General features: G+C 45.4%; 1 protein-coding gene across 1 annotated transcript; it reads left to right on the top strand.

Annotated features, from left to right (window-relative positions):
• The first annotated feature begins 19789 nt into the window (after positions 1 to 19789).
• On the top strand, positions 19790 to 20080 carry LOC123940916 (protein S100-A10-like). The gene has a single exon (XM_046003906.1). The coding sequence runs from the start codon at positions 19790 to 19792 to the stop codon at positions 20078 to 20080; it is 291 nt and encodes a 96-aa protein (XP_045859862.1).
• The last annotated feature ends 461 nt before the right edge of the window (positions 20081 to 20541 follow it).

A 20541-nucleotide genomic window follows, 5' to 3' on the forward strand; every position in this document is an offset into this window, starting at 1 on the left:
ATGAGTCCAGGCTGGGTGTCTAGTGGCCTTGTCCCTCTTGGCTTTTGGGCTCAAGTGAAAAGCAGAACTTCTCTATTGATGGCGCCTGCTCCCTGGGGCACAAGTAAAACACAATGGCATGGTAAAGACCAGAACTGTCCTGTTTATACTGGTTTCTATTTAAGCCTTCACAGTGGTACTATACTTTCTCCCCCATGAGAAGGCTACCAGACCACTCTGGGAAGTTGGGCTTTGAGATGAGCACCGGCTTGCTCAGGCATCCTCTCTCGGCAGACCTCTGAAAGTTCCTGTCAAGCACGGACAGCCAGTCTCTCTTAAGGGAGGCCACTCTTTTCATTTCCCCTATGTCTTACCTGAAAAGTTAAAAGTATCCAGGTGCTAAACCGTAACTTCTTGCTGAAGTCCAAGAAAAGTTAAAGAGCTTGTCCCCACACTCACCACTTGTATCCCTCCACCAAACAGCAGGACCAAGGTCTAGACACCTCCTCACTGAGGCAATTCCTAAGGCATTTATCTGTTTGTTCATGTACAAAATGAGCTACATCCATCTGGCTCCTCCGCTGTCAGGAATGCCTCTGGGCTGAGCCCCTCTTTGATGAGGTGAGATGCTGCCTAAAGAAGCTTCTGTCCCCATCCCATGATGTCCATCAGGCTGGGCCTATCTAGGCCTCAGGGGATCTTAATTCCCTCTTCAGTGCTCGAGGGGACTAGCTGAGCAATTATCATCAACCTAGAACAGACTTCTCCTTCCTTTTCAACACCTAAGGTGATCACGTGACACATTAGCCAAATCAGGACTCTTTTGATGATGACAAGGGATGTTATTAATACGCTGGGATGGTCCAGAAGAACCAGGATGGATGGATGGGTCTTGTATTTCCACGACCTCCCAGTCTACACGTGAGACAAGACTTCACAGATGTCTTCCCTGACCATGTTCACCCTATCCTTGCTTCACCAGCCTCAGTCCAGGAAATTGTTACATTAGTCACACGCTGGGTCATGTTTGGACATGTTCTCATAGGTCTCCTTCCTCCTTCCCAGACAGGGTCTTGACTGCTGACTCTCTGCATGAACTTTGAACTCACTCTGGGCCCCGTATTCCAGGTTCTTCTTTGTTCATAAGCAGCATCTGCTGAAAATCTGGTTGTGCAAAGGGTTACAGATGACTTTTTTCCTGACACAAATAACATCTTTCCAATCTATTTCTATGTAGGTACCTTTTTAAAAAAGATTTTATTTATTTATTTGAGAGAGAACACAGACGCATGAGCAAGAGAATGAGAGAGAGCATGAGCAGTGGGGAGGAGCAGAGGGAGAAGCAGAGAGCCCGACACGGGGCTCAATCCCAGGATCCTGGTATCACGACCTGAGCTGAAGGCAGATGCTTAACCAACTGAGCCACCCAGGGGCTCCCTATGTAGGTGCCTTTCAAAACACAATCGTATTTATGCATTATTACTGCCTTCATTTTAGTGCTTCTCTTCAGGCCAAGCCACACACTTTTTCCTGGTTATGGAACACTCTTTATAAGTCTCATTTTTAATGACTGTGCAGTACTCTGCCAAGTGGATGAACCATAATTTACCCAATCACGCCCCTGTTGTTTACCATTTAGGTTGCTTCCAATTTCACTAAAACAGATGACATCACAAGTCACAGTTTCATGAACCTAACTTTTCCTTCATTTGAGATTATTTCCCCAAGATAGACTTCAAGAATTTCAATTACTGAGTCAAAGTTCATGAGATTTTTATGGCTCTTGAATCTGGATCCTCCTGATTCATGTCAGCCTGCTCCCTGGGCTGACTCATGGCCCCCCAAATATTCTTCTCTTCTTCCTCAGCTCCAGTTTGAGCTTGAGCTCCTTGATCTGGTGCCAGAGCTCGGGCAGGAGCTGGGCCCAGGGATTCCTCCACAGTTTGGAGGGATGAGCACTTAGACACCCAACCAAGTTAGGCAAGGCTTGGGAAGTAAGGCAAGTGTTGAGCAAGGCAGGAGAGGATCCAAGTCCAAGGAGTCATGAAGTTCAAAACTGTTGTGATCGAGCAAACCATCCAGGCCTTCTGCCCTCCCCTATATGATGTTGCCAGTGGGGCAGCCGTGGAACGCCATGGGGAGTCTTTTCCAGGCAGCTGCATCCTGCTCTAATCTCAGAGTTAGATTAGATTAGGCCACTGCTCAGGGGCCTTGCCAGCAGGGCCTAGGACACTGGCTCACGAGCACCCACCCAGGACCACATCCCCACAAATCTGTGACAAAATACAAAACCAAAGAGGGCGTGTGGTTTCTCACATACTCAGTGTGTGTAGTTTAAGAGACGGTCCTTCAATCCTCAGGTCATGCCCTTCATACTTTGTGGTCACAAACATATTCCCTCACTTCTTTGTAAAAATGTCCATGGCTTTGTTTTGTCGGCAGTTCCGTTCATTCACCATATACTTTACTGAGGGCTCACTACCTGCCTGGTGTGCGTCCTAACCCTGGAGAGGGCAGTGAATGCAACGAAGGCACCCTTTTCGAAAACACTTGGACAGTCAGCTTTTCTGACTCTAATGTAAGTGCCTGACATTAAGCTTCTGATTGCCCAGGCATCCACCTCAAAGACATCCATCTTGGACAGTTGCATGGCCAGCTACAGGATGAGATGAAGAGCCAAGTAGCCCCACCCACGAGGTTCCCTTTTTAGAGAGCTGTGGTTGACTTACACAACTGGCCCTTTGACTGCTTGCTTCTCCCTTCCTACACTTGAATTCCTGCTCTTATGTTTTAAAGTCACCAATAAAGAGTGAACCTGTAACGCCTTAAGCCCTCACCTTTGGCCCCAAGAAAAGCAGAAGCCACAAGCCAGCTCTCTCTCTCTCTCTCCCCCCATGACCTTGCTATGTGGCCCCAGGCATGCCATGTACCCTCTAAGATATAAGTAACAAACCTTGTCTCTTTTAAGTTCTTGGATGGTTGTTGCTGAGGGCTGGTCCGGCTATAACATTGGCTCTAATCAGGGAAACTCTGTGGGGGCTCACTACAAGCAGTATGGGCCCAGGTGAGTGACCCCATTTGTATCTCTATATCTCCGTGATAGAGTGTCCTTCCTGCACAGTAAGTTCTTGCAAAAAAATTGTGGAGGACAGGGCTTTAGAAAGATAGGAACACTTTCTGGAGGGTGAGTGGGGATCCTGGCCAAATGCAGAGCAGGGGGCCCACAGGCAGGACAGAGCAGGTGTGAAGCCAGCCAGCTGCCTGCCTTCTAACCCCGGCTCTGCTGCTGGACCTTCAGCAAATTCTTTCATCTTTGGGTCCTCACTTGTGAAATGGAGAGGATGGTGATGGTACTTGCCTCAAGAGGCTATGAGGACTCAAGGCCCCAGCCAGCACTGGGCACACCAGAAGCCCTGCAGAAACACGACCTACTTGTGGCAGAAACAGTGGCCTCCTTTGGGGACTAAGTCAACCACCTGATCGTCTGGACGTTAAGTCAGGTGAAAGGGCCACAGCCCAAAGAAACAAACGGAAATCCAAGATGCACCTCACTGGCAGAAAAGTTAAGGATATAACAAAGAAATTAAATTTATATACGAAGAATGGAGGGTGGGGGGAGAACTAGCCAGACTTGCTCTTCCTCCCCCATGGAGGAATGATAGGAACTGATAAAATTTCATTTATGTCAATAATAGAAACATGAGAAAAGGCTCCTGCCAAACCCAAGTCTCGCCAATGGTGGACGCACGCCAAAACCTAACCACGAGTGGCCGAGATGAGTTGGGGGAAGTAGAGCTCGGATACACAGTTCAGGGACTTTCCTAAAGTATGGACATTCCACAGACAGATCATTTCCGGTGCCACAGAAAGCTCTGGAATTTAAGAAGTCTGAGGGAGGGCGGAGTAGGGGAGAAAACAGAGCGTTGGCCACAACTAGCAGAAAGTCAAAGGCCCGTGTTTGCCGAGGTTACTCTTCACTCTGGGACTGAGATGGAATGCTGTAGAGATTTAATATCAGTGCTGCAGATAAAATAATGTCAGCAGACTGGATAATTAAAGATTTCTGGCTCACTCCTTCGCCCTCTCACTTTCTGGAGGGAGGATAAGAGAGACAGGAGATGGGTCCAATAAACCAAGAATTCCTCCAATTTATGAGTATATTTTTAGTTCCTCCTGACATCTGGGGTAGCAGAGGCATTATTTCAGGACCGGACCGGATCGTGCCCTTTACACGGGGCTAAACATCACTCTCTAAAACACTTTGATGAAAGTGTAATTATTTCAAAGACATACACAGGCTAATTGAGACCATACTGAGGAAGTCTTCATCTTCCAAATGAAGACGTTCTGGCTGAGTGGAACAGATGCCATTAAACCACTTGCCACCACTCACTCCTCCCCATCTTCCCAAATTCCTCCCCAGACCTCCATCTGGACCAGACCTGTTCCACTTAGGATTGGAGCTGCCCAAGACGAGGGAGTGACCATGGGGTCACAGCCCAGCTCCTTACGGAGCAGCACTGGATCCAAACACTTGTTCCCACTTGCTTTTTAAAGCACGGGCTATTGACAAGGGAACAGTGAATCACAGGGCCACAGATGCAGTTAAGAGACCACAGAGATCTTCTAACTCAACCTCCTACCCAGTATAGGAATCCTGTTCTGTCCCAAATTGGGCAACAGCGGGCCTGGTGTGGACACTTGCTAGGGCCTAGCCACACCAGGAGGCTGACGATTACAGGCTGGGAGATGGATGGAATCAAACCCAGCAGAGTTAGAGGCAGGACTGAGCCAAGATCCTGGCGGGTCCCTCCATGAGACAGAGCAGGCTTGCAGCCAAGCCAGACTCCTCCAGTCCCTGAGGGTGGACCAGATTCCCCAGTTAGGACACGCTATTTCCATGCACAAATCCCCTCTGGGCATGTCTGACAGTGGAGAATTCTCAGAAAGGGGACAGGAAGGGATGGCAAGGGAAGGAGTTTGGGTCACTGTGTTCAGGAGGGTCTGCTCTCTTAGGAAAGGTCTGGAGCACCTCATTAACCTCCTCTACCACCTGGCTCCTGTCGAGAATAGAAACGGAGGTGTCTACCAGGGGCCACTGACAGATCCTAGCCAGGGCATCCCAAAAGGCAATCTTTCAGAAAATCCTGCAAGAAGAATTTCCCACACTCACAAGCAGCCCATTCCATCGTGGGTTGAGCTGTGATATGCTTCCCCCAACTGGACCCTATTCTGCCCCTGAGGGTCACATAGAGTAACCTGGAGTCTACTATAAGACATGTCTACAAATATTTGAAGACAGTCACCATTTATCCTTTATCCTTCCACAGAAGGACACACATGGTCCTTCCACCCTTCCAACCAGGCATGGTTTCCAAACCCTTCTAATATCCTCATGCTAGTTTCACCAGGACTCCCCCAGCGTGACCCCAAGGACTGAAGAAAGCATCCTGGATGCTTGACACTCTTGCCTCACCCTCCACTGAGAACACTCGGTGGGCCTCTCATAGTAACCACCTCACCCCACAAAAGATGGGGATGCTTGGCCCGAGGGCCATGGCATGGCTGAAGGTCAGCGGGATGCCAGCTGGCGTAGTTCAGAAGAAGAGCTGAGAACACCACTGACGTCATCCTGGGAAATCTGGCCTAGAGCTGCTGCAGCTGCCAGGAGAGCAAGCTGAGGTCTAGGCAGGCAGCTGGATGAATGGGGCAAGGAAGTGGAGATACTACCGTCAGTGTGTTCCGGACTCACCTCAGGCACTCAAAAAAGAACACAGTTGGGGATAACATTATGAAATACCATTTCAACTCACCCCAGGCGACTTAGTGGGAGGCTGGTAGATATGGAAGCTGTCAGTGGTTCCAAAGCTTCCTCACACACCATGGGATGTGATCTCTATACCCTGCTCCCCACACCACTTGTTCACATCAAAGATTCATGTGCTTTCTAGCTTGTAGACAGCTTTTGGCTATTCAGCTAAGCAACCAGTGATTTTTTTTTTTTTTTAAGATTTATTTACTTGAGAGTAGGGGGAGGGGGAGAGGGAGAGAGAATCTCAAGCAGACTCCGTACTGAGTGTGGAGCCCAAGGTGGGGTCGATCTCACAACCCTGAGATCATGACTTGAGCCAAAACCAGGAGTCAGGTTCTTAACGGACTGCGTCACCTAGGTGCCCCATAAGCTGCTGGTGATTTTTATGGGTTTCTCCCTTGGGTACTTTCTTGCATTTCGTAATTATCATCCCTCTCCACTACAAAACTGGGTATACATAGGTCTCAGAATCTGATATTAAGTTATAACTGAGTATTCTTTTCTAAAATAAACCAAAAAATCTCAAACTATAATGCTTTTCCCTTATTCTTCTTTTTAAATTACTGTCTAAAGATTCCTTACAGTATTTTTAAGCATGACAGGGTGTCCCAAGATGTCCACATCTGGTCATATGTTAGTTGCAGAACTGTGGCATAGTTTTCTTTCTTTTGAAAAATAATTAATCTGTGATGGTTTTAATGACTATTGAATGAATAAAAAGAGCTTTTATCTTAACATAATTTTAGCAGCCCACTTGAACTTTATCAGGCCCCATGATCAGGATCGCCTGGAAAAACTGAGTAATTAGGTTTCCAGGATAGTTCCAGGGGATAGACCCTTGACTCCCAGGCTTATTACCAGTTTAAATTCTGCAGGCCCAAGGATCTCCCCTCAACTCACAAGCAGGGTCTCCTTTATGTTGTTGAGGGCTCTCAACTTCTGGCCCATCTCCTCAAGATGGCCTCCCATCTCTTCAAAGCTCTGTGCCCCAAACCACAAACTATTCCTATGCTATCTTATGATCCTATGGGTCCTCTGGTTTTGCTATATCTCAGACTCCCGATAGCCAGAAAGCTCATGTGCCTGCCCCAGGGATGGACAACTTCACAAGCAGCTTCTACAAGGAAGTGTCCCTCACTAGACGGTTCAGCCACAGCTTTAAGTGGCTCCAAGTGCAAGCAGGAGAACATTGAACTAACCCCTGGCTTTGGTGAGTTCCCAGTCTAACGGGGGGAAGACAAGGCTCACAGGCACATAAGAACCCAGGCAGTCATCCAGAGGACACTACTCCCAGCTTGATAATGCATTTAATGCTGTCAGCTGTACCAGCACAGTCAGTCACCTCTCCATCTGGAGAGACTCTCTTCTCTCCGGATGGGGAGGGGGGGTGTGCTCTCTTCTCTTTCCTCCTACCCCCTCTTCCTGGTCTCTAAATGATGGGCCTGCTCATTCCTCAGGGTTCAACTCAAGTTCCATGGTTTTATATGCCTTGAGAGGCCAGAGATTCCCAAACATATCTCCTGTCCTAACCTCCCTGCCAACCTTCAGAATTTTATATCCAAATGCCTACTCCACATCTCACTGGTTTAGAAGATGTAACAAGATCTCTCAACGTTCTCTAGCCAAATGTGCTCCTCCTGCAGCATGCCCCCCAACCCCAGACCAAAGGCTTCATCAGCCACCTGAATCCCCAGGCCCAAGAGCCATCTCACACCCTCCCTCTCCCTCCATCCAATCCTTCAGCAACTCCCACCAGTTCTACCTTCATTCTAATCATGGCTCATCACCCCTGTGCCACCAGCCATCTAAGCCACCAGCACCACGTCCTTCGACCCCTGCAGCAGACCATCTACGTGCCCATTGCCACACTGCTTCCCTACAGTCAGTTCTCCATTCAGCAGCTAGATCATGACACTCCCCCACACAGTGCTCTCCAGTGACCACCCATTACCCATGGACTAAAATCCAAACTCCCTACCACAGCCTATAAGGCCCTACCTGACCCAGGCCTGCCTATTGCTCCAAACTGCTGTCATGCTGTGTCTCACCCTCCTCTCCAGATCTGGCTGGACTGCCTGCTGTTCCTCCAACCACATCAAGTACACACCTGCAGTGAAGCCTTAGCAATGGCCAGTTTCTCTGCCTTGAATAGAGTTCTTCCTCCAAATCTGGAAATCCAGTCTCTTACTTCATTCTGTCCTCTGCTCCTATCTCACCTCCACAAAGAGGCCCTCCTGACTACTTGGTGATCCTATGTAAAATAACCTCTGCCCTAATCCCTCCATCCCCTTAACCTGCATTACTTTTCTTCATTGCACTTCAAAATCAATTCCAGACAGGGGCGCCTGGGTGGCTCAGCTGGTTCGGTGTCTGCCTTCAGCTCAGGTCATGATCCCAGAGTCCTGAGATGGAGTCCCGCATGGGGCTCCCTGCTCCACAATGAGCCTACTTCTCCCTCGCCTTCTGCACAACCGCTCCCCCGCCCGCCGCTCTCTCTCTCAAATAAATAAATAAAATCTTTTAAAAAAATAAGAAAAATAAAAATCAATGCCAGACATTATTGTCTTCCCTTTCTCACTAGAAGGAAAACTACCCCAGAGCAAGGACTTTGCCTCCCTTATCACTCAAGGACTATCTGATAAATGAACAAATGTCATGTCTGGTACATTAATCACATCAGTGTTCACCACACTGACATGGATTATGTACTTTTCTTGGGAAGGGGACTGAATTTCTCATAGAAACAATGGTATAAGGGATGGTTACAATATGAATCAATTCCATGATGCCCAACTTTTAAAGAAATATGATCAAATCCAATACTTAATTACAAGTTATATATCAAGCACCATAAAGCTTGCTAAAATACATGTGCTTTCGTTAGAAGAGTCACAATGCAGCCTCTATACATGTAATATGATGTGATACAGCATCAGGGTTCAAAGTAATTTTGCCAAAAGCAGAAAGAGCACCTTCATTAAGGGCATGGAATTCAGAACAGAGATATTTCCACTGGCATCTCTGAAAAAAATGTATGGACATAACTAATGATTACTTGACCTTTTGAGAACCTATCAAGTAACGTTTGTATCTTGCTAAAGAGGCCAGAATGAGCTGCCCATGAGCCTAGACTTTCGGGGACAGCAGAACCCCAGCCTGACTGCACTGACCAGGTGTGTCTCCGCAGCTCTGCTCTCGAGGCCCCCTTTCCACATCAGCACAGGGAAGGACGTGCTGGCTGATTTCTGCAGTCCTGTTTGCTCTAGGTTTTACAATGCAACTTGAACTGTCTTCTTTCTCTCCTTGCAAATTTCTCTCTCATGTGCATAAAATTGGAAACTCCACTGAAAGGGCTCCTTGCATAGCCCACTCCTCAGCACCAGCCGCTTGGCCTTCATCCTGATTTTAGCCAAGGCAACACTGCCTTGAAAATAAAGGGACTTGAATTAATTTTTACATCCTTTGATCTCCCACTTCTGCCGCTGCGCCATGTCAGAGTGCCTTAAGGCTTTGCCTCTCGAGGGAGCCAGGCTCATGCATACACAGGGTTCACTTTGATCCAGCCTCCCCTGAATCCTAACATAATACCCCCCACCCCAGCCACACGTTCTGTATCTTCTTTCAGGCAGTGGTAGTGGGACACTGCCTTCCCCTTTATCTGCCACTTTAGAGTCCAAACTGATAGTCACTTTTTACAAATTCCTTTAAAATTACAGGATTTTTTTTTTCACAGAAGGACAGAACCCACATACTTAGTTTTGTTGCCTAAGTAGCTAAGAAGGTATTCTCCTACTTTAGTGATGGCGCCATGCTTCAAAGCAGCCTAAAACCATGGGGGAAACAATCAGTGTTGTAAGATCATAAGCTATGCTTCTTTGCACGACCTCTTCGTTCGCCTTCCTCCTTCTCACTTTCTCAGCTTCACTGAATTGGTTGGGGCCCCATCAACCTCCTTCACAGTGAGAGTAGACAGACTGCTCCTAGGCTGATGGGGGCCAAGGACCCCACAGTGCTGTAATCACGAGGCCCTAAGGGGAGGGTGAAGAGCGGCAGAAGGAAACCCATGGTGCTCACTAGCGAAAGGTACAGAAAACAATGGACCCCCAGCCCCAAATTTCACTCAGGAAATCCCAAAGGACCGGCCAGACTTTTGAAATATTATTGAGAATATTGACCTCTGTATAGCCACACACAGAAGGCATTGTGACGCAGACTCACTCTATGCCTACTCTCAGTGAGATTTCTCACTCAACAGAGTGCTGATGATCACATATGTGGAAGGCCAGTGGGGGCTCTTGACCAGGACCTGGCATAACTCGGTCTCGCAGTTAACACAGAATTTGACCTGTGTTCCCACCCCAGCGATGGCTGCTTGCATGGAACCGCAGACTCAAAAGGAAAACCAAAACCAAATGTAGTTAACCAGAGCAGCCTCCTAGGGCAGCAGGAGAAAGAAGTTCTGGGACAGTCTGGAAGGATGGAGGACCGGTTTGGCAAAAAGTTTCTGGCAGAGGCCAGGCACCCAGCAAGACACTTTATCTTGTTTCCTGGCTGGCTCAATGACAGTTCCCACCACCTTCGCCAGTTCTAGAATTCTGACCAGCGAAGCCAAGGTCAACAGATAATGCTAAAGCATGCTGATCTCACTCCCACCTGTTTGGGCACCTGGCCAGATGTCGTCTCACCTTGTGGGCACTGGTCTCTCCTGGTCACCCAGTTCCCCTCCCGCCATCTCCTCAAGGTGGGCTGAGGAGGAACGGTCAACAGCACAGTTTTAATCCTGCTTACTCACCAAAGTCTCCTCTGCTATTTGTTGTGGCAACTGGGCTGGGAGCACAAGGCAGGATGTCCTGGAGGTGCGCCTCCCTGTGGGCTTGGGGAGCCCCTGAGCAGGAAGCTCCTGAGGTTGCTCGGGACTGCAGCAGGGGTGGCCGCCTGGGAGCCTCTTGGCCAGTGACTGGTGGGAAGGAGAAAAGGAAAGCCAAGTCAGGGGCAGACATGCACAAGGGAGCAGGAGCAGCTGGCGGGAGCACATCACTCAGAGAGGCTGTGTGGGAAGATGGAAACGTCCCAAGGACCACAGGTGATTTTATTACTACGTGTGGGGGGTTGTGGGTTTAGGGTTCAGGAATAATAGTTACCAGGAGAACAAGAACTAGCTGCTTCCTTCCTCCACACAGGGCAGATGCTGAACATCTGAGAGTGGGACTGTGGTGAGGTCACAGGGTCAAGGGAGAGGCCCTGGCAGGGGTGAAGGAGGAAGGCCAAGGCCACAGAGCAGGTAGTGGCTGTTGGGCCCTCTGGAGGGAGCTGGCACCTGGGCAATCAAGGGCTGGGCTCTGGGGACAGAGCCAGGGTAAGGAGGAGCTAACAGAACAGGGAGAAAGTACCCAAAGCTGGGAAAGGACTGTTCTCAGAAATGACTCCCCCATACCGCCCAGGGCTCACCCTGCTCCCCCAGAACCCACACTCAGGCAGCCCACAGGGCCCACCCCTCAAGCTGCAAAGGTTCCTAAACTTCACCCCATCTCCTCCCTTCAGAAGCTTCCATTTCCCTCCAGCACCCCTCAAATACCTCAACTGGTAAATCCATTCTCTCCAATTATTTGCTACCTTCCCAGAAGGTGTACTGATTTGTAAAGGATACTTTGTAAACCCAAAGGGAATCAACCTCTCACCATGGAATGTCAATAGAGAGACTTCTAGACTGAAAAATCCCGACACATCCCTTCCTTACACAGGAGATCTAGAGGGCAGGCACCGTCAGTCCAGCATGGTGGTCCCCAGACACGTGGACGCATACTCCGAAGAGGAAATGGGAGTAACTGGGCCCTCAGAGGAGTGGTGGGAAGGGGTAGAGCCCTGTCTGCACCCAGTTGCTCTCTTTGGCCACAGAACCAAGGGGGTGCCAAATCAGGACAGTTCCTGTAAGTAATGGTTTCTGCTCCTCTTGTGGGCTAAGCCAGTCAGTCCAGGCAGATCTTTTCTAGACCCAGCAAGCTCTGTCCCTCTGCTGCAATGACTCTTCCACCTGGGTGAGCACTCAGGGATACCTGTGGCTCTTTGTTCCCTGACCCTTACTCCCCTTCCAGCTTGAGCACACCAGGCACCTCATTCTCCCCAGTGATCTTCTCAGTTGCTGCCAGCATGAGAGCCCCCCTCGCCTGCTGCTCCTCCTGTGACTCTGGCCCACGACCCACCCCATGTCCCCATGAGTCCAGCTGCTCCACCATACGACGCTCACTGGGCTGACTGGGCCACTCATGCCTATGATCCTTCACTGCTCAACCTGTACCAAGCACGGCTTCTAAAGGGAACTGAAGTCACTCACCAGAAAATGCAAAATTAAGCTGCTGATTATTTAAAAGTTAAAACTGTATAAAAGCTGATAATATATGTAAAATGGTTTTCTGTGCTAATTTTTCAATCCTATCAAGCATCATATCTATCCCTGACCCTCATGACCAAAAAAAAAAGGAGAAGAAGAAGGAAACAGAATGGGTCACGGAATTCTCCTTGGCAGACAAGGAGGCAAAGCCACTTCATCAGGAAACAGGGGCCCTCTGGTGTGTTTCTCTACAGAGAAGGGACTGAACATCATGATGGGCATACGGTTTTCAGAAAGAAATATTCATGATTCAATCACTTTTTAATATCAACATTTAATATAAGCAAGGAAAATATTAAAACATGACTGAGGTATAAATAAATAAATAAATTCTTTAAAAATAAAAAATAAAAAAGGGACGCCTGGGTGGCTCAGTGGGTTAAGCTGCTGCCTTCGGCTCAGGTCATGATCCCAGGGTCCTGGGATCGAGTCCCGCATCGTGCTCCTTGCTTGGCAGGGAGCCTGCTTCCCTCTCCGCCTCTGCCTGCCTCTCTGCCTGCTTGTGTGCTCTCTCTCTCTCTCTCTCTGACAAATAAATAAATAAGTTCTTAAAAAAAAAAACATGACTGAGGATTTTCGCAGGTTGCTTAAGCAATGTGGCTTGGTAAGGGGTCTGATAACAACACATGACATGGTGTTTTTCAGGGGAAAGCTGCTCTCATCCCATTCTGCAGGGAAACTGGAAAGGGGAAGGCTGCAGGAGGGGGGCACTGGGATGTGTGGTGGGATTACTGATTGCCACAATGACCAAGGACAGGGAAAGGGGGAAAGGATGCCGAGTATCCCACATGAAACAGTTCTCATTATAAAGAACGGTCTCATCTAAAATGCTAATAATGTCTCTGTTGAGAAGCCCTGGGAGGTGAATCAGAAATTAGCATGACTCTTGTAAAACCCGCTCTTAAACACGGATTAAGGCTTCACAGGGGGCTGACAGCAATGGCAGCAGGGATGTCTGCTCTGGTGAGTCCAGACGAAGGGGGTGCAGGCTTATGATACATCAGCCCTCCTGGGGGTGACACGCATATCATCCTACAAAGGGGCTAGAGCCTGACAGGCACTATTGGCTAGACAGACAGCTGGACACTGGTGAGCAAGAGGCACGCTTGTGGAAAAGACCAAACCTCTCCTGTTTTTTTATTTTTTCCTATGTCTAAATGAGGACACAGCAGAGACACCAAAACTGGACTACACGGCACAGGAGAAACTATTTTAGTCCAGAGCACTGGTTCTCGAAATGTGTCCCCAACTCACCTCACCTGGGAACTTGTTAGAAACACCCCAGACTTGTGAGTCCAAAACTCTGAGGGTGGGACCCAGAACCCATGTTTTAGTAAGCCCTCCAGATGAATCTGATGCAGGTTCAAGTCTGAGAACCTCTGGTCTAGAAAGTTCGGGACTAAAAATGCCAATCAGTCATGAGAGACAGGTTAGAAATGCTACTTCATCCCTGTGTAGCATTTCTATGACACTCTGAGAAGGAGGGGCATGTTGGAACATGTCTGTTACCGGCAAATGACCAGACATGGAAGGCACGAAGAGGGAAGATCTAAGTGAGGAGAAATGAATTATGCAGGGCCAATCCAAGTATCCAGTTTGATTAACCACCCCAGGAGGATTCTGTTTTTACTCTAACTTGTATTCCTCCTTGAAGAGCCAATGTAATTATATGGTTCAAAACTCAAAAGATACAAAAAGGTACGGAGTGAACAATCTTATACCTGCCCCTTCTCCTAGGTACCAAGCTCAGAGTCAGCCATGCCATCAATATCTTCTAGGGGTATGTTATGAAAACTCATTTTTTTTTTTTGAGAGGGAGGGAGGGAGGAAGAGAGAGAGAGAGAAAGAGTCAGGGGAAGGGGCAGAGGGAGGAGGAAAGAGAGACTCTTAAGTAGGCTCTGACAATCCTGGGCTGGATCTCACAGCCTTGACATCATGACCTGAGCCCAAACCAAGAGTCAGATGCTCAACTACCTGAGCCACCAGGTGCCCCAATACACACACATTTTTATCTCCACTTTTTCTTAAATACAAGTAACAGCATATTATCACACTATTCTAGACTTCGCTTTTTTTATTTAATATTTTTTGGATAAATAAGAACCACTGAGAAGACTTCTGAGCTCCTGGAAACATACAATGCCCCTGGGCACACATGTGTTCACTGCAGAGAAGGACCATCTGCTAGGACATCATGGGATTCTTGTGGATTTCTTGGTGAGCCCCCCTGAAATTCTCAGCTTGGAGAACTTGCCCCAAGTTTTATAACAGAAGGAGGTGATGTGCAAACTCTTAGGTCACTAAAGTCCAAGAGTGACACTGCCAGATAACAGCAACACCTAGTGGATTAGGCATCCTGGAGTACACAGCGGAGGGGAAATTGAGCCCTGGAGAGAACTCAAAGTAATGAGAGGACTTGGAACATTTTTATCTATAAGACTAATAACCATAAATCACATTGTATCTATGGGAGTCAACAAAATGCGTAAAAGGATAAAGATAGGAACTAGGCAAGAACATTCAATAGAGTCAGTTCTTAACACTTAGGATCAGATCTAGAACACAGAATAAAATAATACAATCTCTATCCTTCTACCAGTTTGAGTTACGGTAACATTTCCTTCAGAATTACTTTTTGTTCTTTCACCATCAGTAAGATGTCTTGTTCCTCCTGATTCCCTTCTGATTTTTATCAATGTAGCCTTTAAACCTAAACATGAAGGTTTCTTTTTAAGAACAGCTTTACTGAGATATAATTCACATACCATATAATTTGTCCATTTAAAGTCTAAGATTCAGGGGCATCTGGGTTAGATCTAACTTAAACTGTTTAGCAAACAAATAGGGACCTAATTCTTCTCTTACCTGAGAGGATGCATAATGTTCAAATTCTTTTCCAAATATGCTAGGTGTATTTTTTTTAAAGATTTATTTATTTATTTGACAGACAGAGATCACAAGTAGGCAGAGAGGCAGGCAGAGAGGGGATAGCAGGCTTCCTGCTGAACAGAGAGCCCGATGTGGGGCTCGATCCCAGGACCCTGAGACCATGACCTGAGCTGAAAGCAGAGGCTTTAACCCACTGAGCCACCCAGGTGCCCCATACTAGGTGTATTTTTATTAAAAATCCACATACTGGGGTGCCTGGGTGGCTCCGCTGTTAAGCGTCTGCCTTCGGCTCAGGTCATGATCCCAGGGACCTGGGATCGAGCCCCACATCAGCCTCCCTGCTCAGTGGGGAGCCTGCTTCTCCCTCTCCCTCTGCTCTCCCCGTGTTTATGTTCTCTCACTCTCTCTCCATCAAATAAATAATAAGATCTTTAAATAAAGTGTATGATTCAATGGCTTCTTAGTATGGTCACAGAGTTGTGCAGCCACACCTCAGTGCACTTTAGAACATTTTCATCAAACCATAATCCCCTAAGCCCTAGGCAGTGACCAATCTCCTTTCTGTTCCTGTGGATGAAGAACAACTCAATAGGCTCATTGGCAGACTTAACACAACTGAAGAAACAAAACCAGTGGTCCTGAAGATAGGTCAACAGAAATGATCCAAAATGGTACACAAAGAAAAGAGTGTGTGTTGGGGTTGGGGTGGGGGAGGAGAGACAAACCATCTAAAAGCCATAGGATACTATGAAATGGTCTAACATATGTGTAATTGGTATCCCAGAAAGACAAGAAATAGACAATGGTCAATAATTACCCCCAAATAATAAAATATATCATATCACAGATCCAATAAGCTCAGAGATTCCAAGCAGTATAAATACAAAACAAACAAAAACAATCAAATACACCTAGACATATCATATTCAAATTATTGAAAATCAAAGACAAAAAGAAAATCTCAAATGTAGTCAGATGGAGAGGGGAAACACTACATGCAGGGTAAGAAAGACTAGTATTAAAGCATCATTTCTCATCTGAAATGATGCAACCAGAAAATAATAAAATAGCATCTTAAAGGTACTGAAAGAGGGACGCCTGGATGGCTCAGTTGGTTAAGCATCTGCCTTCGGCTCAGGTCATGATCCCAGGGTCCTGGGATGGAGCCCCACATCAGACTCCCTGCTCAGCATGGGGTCTGCTTCTCCGTTGCCCTCTGCCCCTCCCCCTGCTTATGCTCTCTCTGTGTCTCTCAGTCAAATAAATAAATAAATTCTTAAAAAGAAAAGTACTGAAAGAAGAAAACTGTCAACCCAGAATGTTACATCCATGAAACTATCTCTCAAAGATGAAGGAGAAATTGCAATGTTTAAAAATACATGAACTTGAGAGAATTCATTACTAGCAGACTTGCACTACAAAACAACAACAACAAAAAACTATTAAAAGAAGCTCTTAAAGCAGAATGAATACATTGAACAGAACTAGGATCTAGATAAACTAAGATCTCTAGAAATGATTTTTAAAAAGGTAAATATAAAAGATATTTCAAAAAACAGACTCTTAACTATAGAGAACAAACTAATGGTTACCAGAGGGGAGGCAGGTGGGGGAATAAGTGAAATAGGTGGTAGGTGTTAAGGAGTGCACTTGTTGTGATAAGCCCTGGGTGTTGTATGGAAGTGTTGAATCACTATATTGTACACCTACACTAAAATTACACTGTATGTTAACTAACTGAAATTTAAATAAAAACTTTTAAAAAAGTTTACCTACAACCCTATATTATTTACATCTATTCAATTTACTTGTTCTTAACCATTATGCTTAGGCTACCCCCCAAAACTTCATGAGGTATCAGACAAAGTCAACCATTATTCTCCTTCTTTTTCCTAACAAATTTTGGAACACAAATATCATGAACTTATTTGACTTTTAGTAAGCATAAGCAAAATAAAATTTTATTTTTAAAAAACAAAATAAGGGTAAAAATAAAAGACATTTAAAATGTTTCTAAATTGCTCAAAAAAGATAATTGTTTAAAAAGAGTGGTAACAGGGGCGCCTGGGTGGCTCAGTGGGTTAAGCCTCTGCCTTTGGCTCACGTCATGGTCTCAGGGTCCTGGGATCAAGCCCCACATTGGGCTCTCTGCTCAGCAGGGAGCATGCCTCCCCCACCCCCTCTCTGCCTGCCTCTCTGCCTACTTGTGATCTCTCTCTGTCAAATAAATAAATAAAATCTTAAAAAAAAAAATAGTGGTAACATCCCATGGGTTTATAGGATACATAAAAGGAAAATGTACAACAATACAAAAGTTGGGAGGGATGAACTTGGAATATAATGTTCTAAAGTTTTTATAACAGACATGAAATGGTATCATATTATTTGAAGGTAAGCTGTGATTAAAGGATGTATGTTGTAAACACTAGAGACAACATTAAATTTTTAAAAATAAGTATTAGGAATAAGTAAGCCAACGGTGGCAATAAAAAGAAATAACAAAAACTCTCAATTAATACAGAAGCAGACAGAAAAAGATAAAAGGAAAAAAGGAGATGAAACAAAACATATAGATCATAGATTTTAGTCCATCCACATTGATATGACATTAAATGTAAATAAATTAAACATACCAATTAAAGATTGTGAAATTGGATAAAAAAGCAAAACCCAATTATATGCTGTCTACAGAAAAGTCCACTTTAAATATAGAAATTGGGGGGGGGGGGGGCTGCCGGGATGGCTCAGTCAGTCAAGTGTCCGGCTCTTGATCTCAGCTCAGATCTCAATCTCAGGATGGTAATTTCAACCCTGCACTGAACTCCATGTTGGGCATGGAGCCTACTTAAAAAAAAATTAATAAATATAAAGATTGGTTTAAAATAAAAGGGTTTTCAAAAAGGCATAAATGCAAGTAGTGATGAAAAGAAAACTAAAATGGTTATATTACTATCAGACAAAGTAGGTTTCAGAACAGGGAATACTATCAGGGACAGAGAGAGTAATTTCATAACAATGAAAAAAATCAATTCACTAAATATAACGTTCCCAAATATGTATGCACCTAACAACAGGACTCCAAAATACTTTTTCAAAACTCTTAGGCCTGAAAGATGAACTACTAGGTAAAAATCCATAATTGTAGCTGGAGACTTCAACATTCCTCTCTCAGTAATTAATAAAACAAGTATATAGTAATAAGTAAGGATGTAGAGGAGCTAAACACCACTATCAACTAACTTGACCAAATTGAAGTACACCCAAAAAGGCAAAACATGCATTCTTTTCAAGCACACATGAAACATTCACCAAGACAGACCATATTTTGGGCCACCAAACAAACCTGTATCAATCTTTAAAAAGTGAAATCATAGAGAGATGTTCTACAATCATAATGAAACTAAATTAGAAGTTAATAACAGAAAGACATCTGAAAAATTCCTTAAATAAGGGGTGCCTGTGTGGCTCAGTTAGTCCAGCATCTACCTTCAGCTCAGTCATGATCCCACAGTCCTGGCTTCCAGCCCCACATCTGGCTCCCGGCTCAGCAGGGAGTCTGCTTCTCCCTCTGCCTCTCTCCTGCCTGTACTCTCTCTAATAAATAAATAAAATCTAAAAAAATAATAACAATAAATTCCTTAAACACTTGGAGACCAAACAACACACTTTGAAACAGCCCATAGATCAAAGAGGAAGTCATAGGATATTAGAAAATATTTCACATTTGGGGCCTCTGGGTGGCTCAGTCAGTTAAATGTCTTCCTTTGGCTCAAGACATGATCTCAGGGTCCTGGGATCATGTTCCCACATCAGGCTCCCTGCTCAGTGGGGAGCCTGCTTCTCCTTCTGCCTGCCCCTCACCCCAAACAAATCTTAAAAAAGAAAGAAAATATTTCACATTGAAATATGAAAACACAATGCCCCAAAATGGGGGGGGGGGGGGCTGCAGCAAAAGCAGCTAAAGTATAGAAGGAAACTGACAGCATTAAGCAATTTTTTTTTTTGAGAGAGAGAGAGAGAAAGAGAAAGAATGAGTGGGGGGAGGGGCAGAGGGAGAGGAAAAAGAGAATCTTAAGCAGTCTCCATGCTCAGCATGGAGCCTGATGTGGGGGTCAATCTCACAACCCTAAGACCATGACCTGAACTGAAATCAAGAGCTGGACACTCAACCAATTGAGCCACTCAGGTGCTCCAGCATTAAACACTTATACCAGAAAAAAGGGAAAAATCTCAAATCAATTATCTAAGCTTTCCCTTTAGAAAACTAGTAAAAGAAGAGCAAATTAAATTCAGATGCATCAGAAGGAAGAAAAAAATAAATATAAAAGTACAAATCATTGAAATTAAAAAGAGAAAAGAGTAATAAACCCAGAAGTTGTTTCCAAAAATACCAATAAAATTTATGAGCCTTTAGCCAGGCTGAGAAAGAAAGAGAGAAAAGAAAAAGAAAGAAAGAAGAGAGAGAGAAAGAAAGGGAGAGAGAGAGAGGGAGGGAGGGAGGAAGGGGGAAAGAAAGAGAGGGAGAAGGAAAGAAAGAAAAAGAAAGAAAGAAAGAACAAATTATAATAGAAATGAAAGAGGTGATATTACTACAGATCCTACAGACATTAAAAAAAAAAAATTAGTAAATATTGGCCATGCTCCACCTACTGGCCATTGGTCCCAACCAGCCAATTGTCACTACCAGGCCTCTGGTCAAGGTTTCAACAGCCCTCATCAAAATGCTGTCTCAAATGGAACTTGCCATGGAAACTATAATGTTCATCTTTCACAAGTTTGCTGGGGATAAAGGCTACTTAACAAAGGGGGACCTGAGAGTACTCATGGAAAAGGAGTTCCCTGGATTTTTGGAAAATCAAGACCCTCTGGCTGTGGACAAAGTAATGAATGACCTTGACCAGTGCCAAGATGGCAAAGTGGGCTTCCAGAGTTGTTTCTTGCTAATGGTGGGGCTCACCATCACATGCAATGACGATTTTATAATACACATGAAGCATAAGGGAAAGAAGTAGGCAACATTAAGCAACACTCCCACCCAATGAGAGTTCTCCTGAAGGGTCTCTTAAGGAATCTGTCCCACAGCTTCCCCCGTATAAAGGATTCCAGGAGAAGATTGGACCCTCAGAAAATATACAAATAAAATCCAAACCCCATATGAGAAGCAGAGAAAGAAAAGTCAGATAAGCTTTTGATTTTTATTTGCTTGCATCGTCTTGCCCTCAATAAACAAATTCCCTTTTTAGTTACTAAAAAAAAAAAAAAGTAAAAATTATGCATGATTCTATGTCCATAAATTCAACAACTTAGATTAAAAAGACAGTCTACGGCCATACCACCCTGAACGCGCCCGATCTCGTCTGATCTCGGAAGCTAAGCAGGGTCGGGCCTGGTTAGTACTTGGATGGGAGATTAAAAAGACAAATTCCTTGAAAGGCACAGATACTAAAACTCAACCAAGAAGAAATAAATAACC

This window comes from Meles meles, chromosome 4 (assembly GCF_922984935.1).
Source record: "Meles meles chromosome 4, mMelMel3.1 paternal haplotype, whole genome shotgun sequence".
NCBI lineage: Eukaryota > Metazoa > Chordata > Mammalia > Carnivora > Mustelidae > Meles > Meles meles.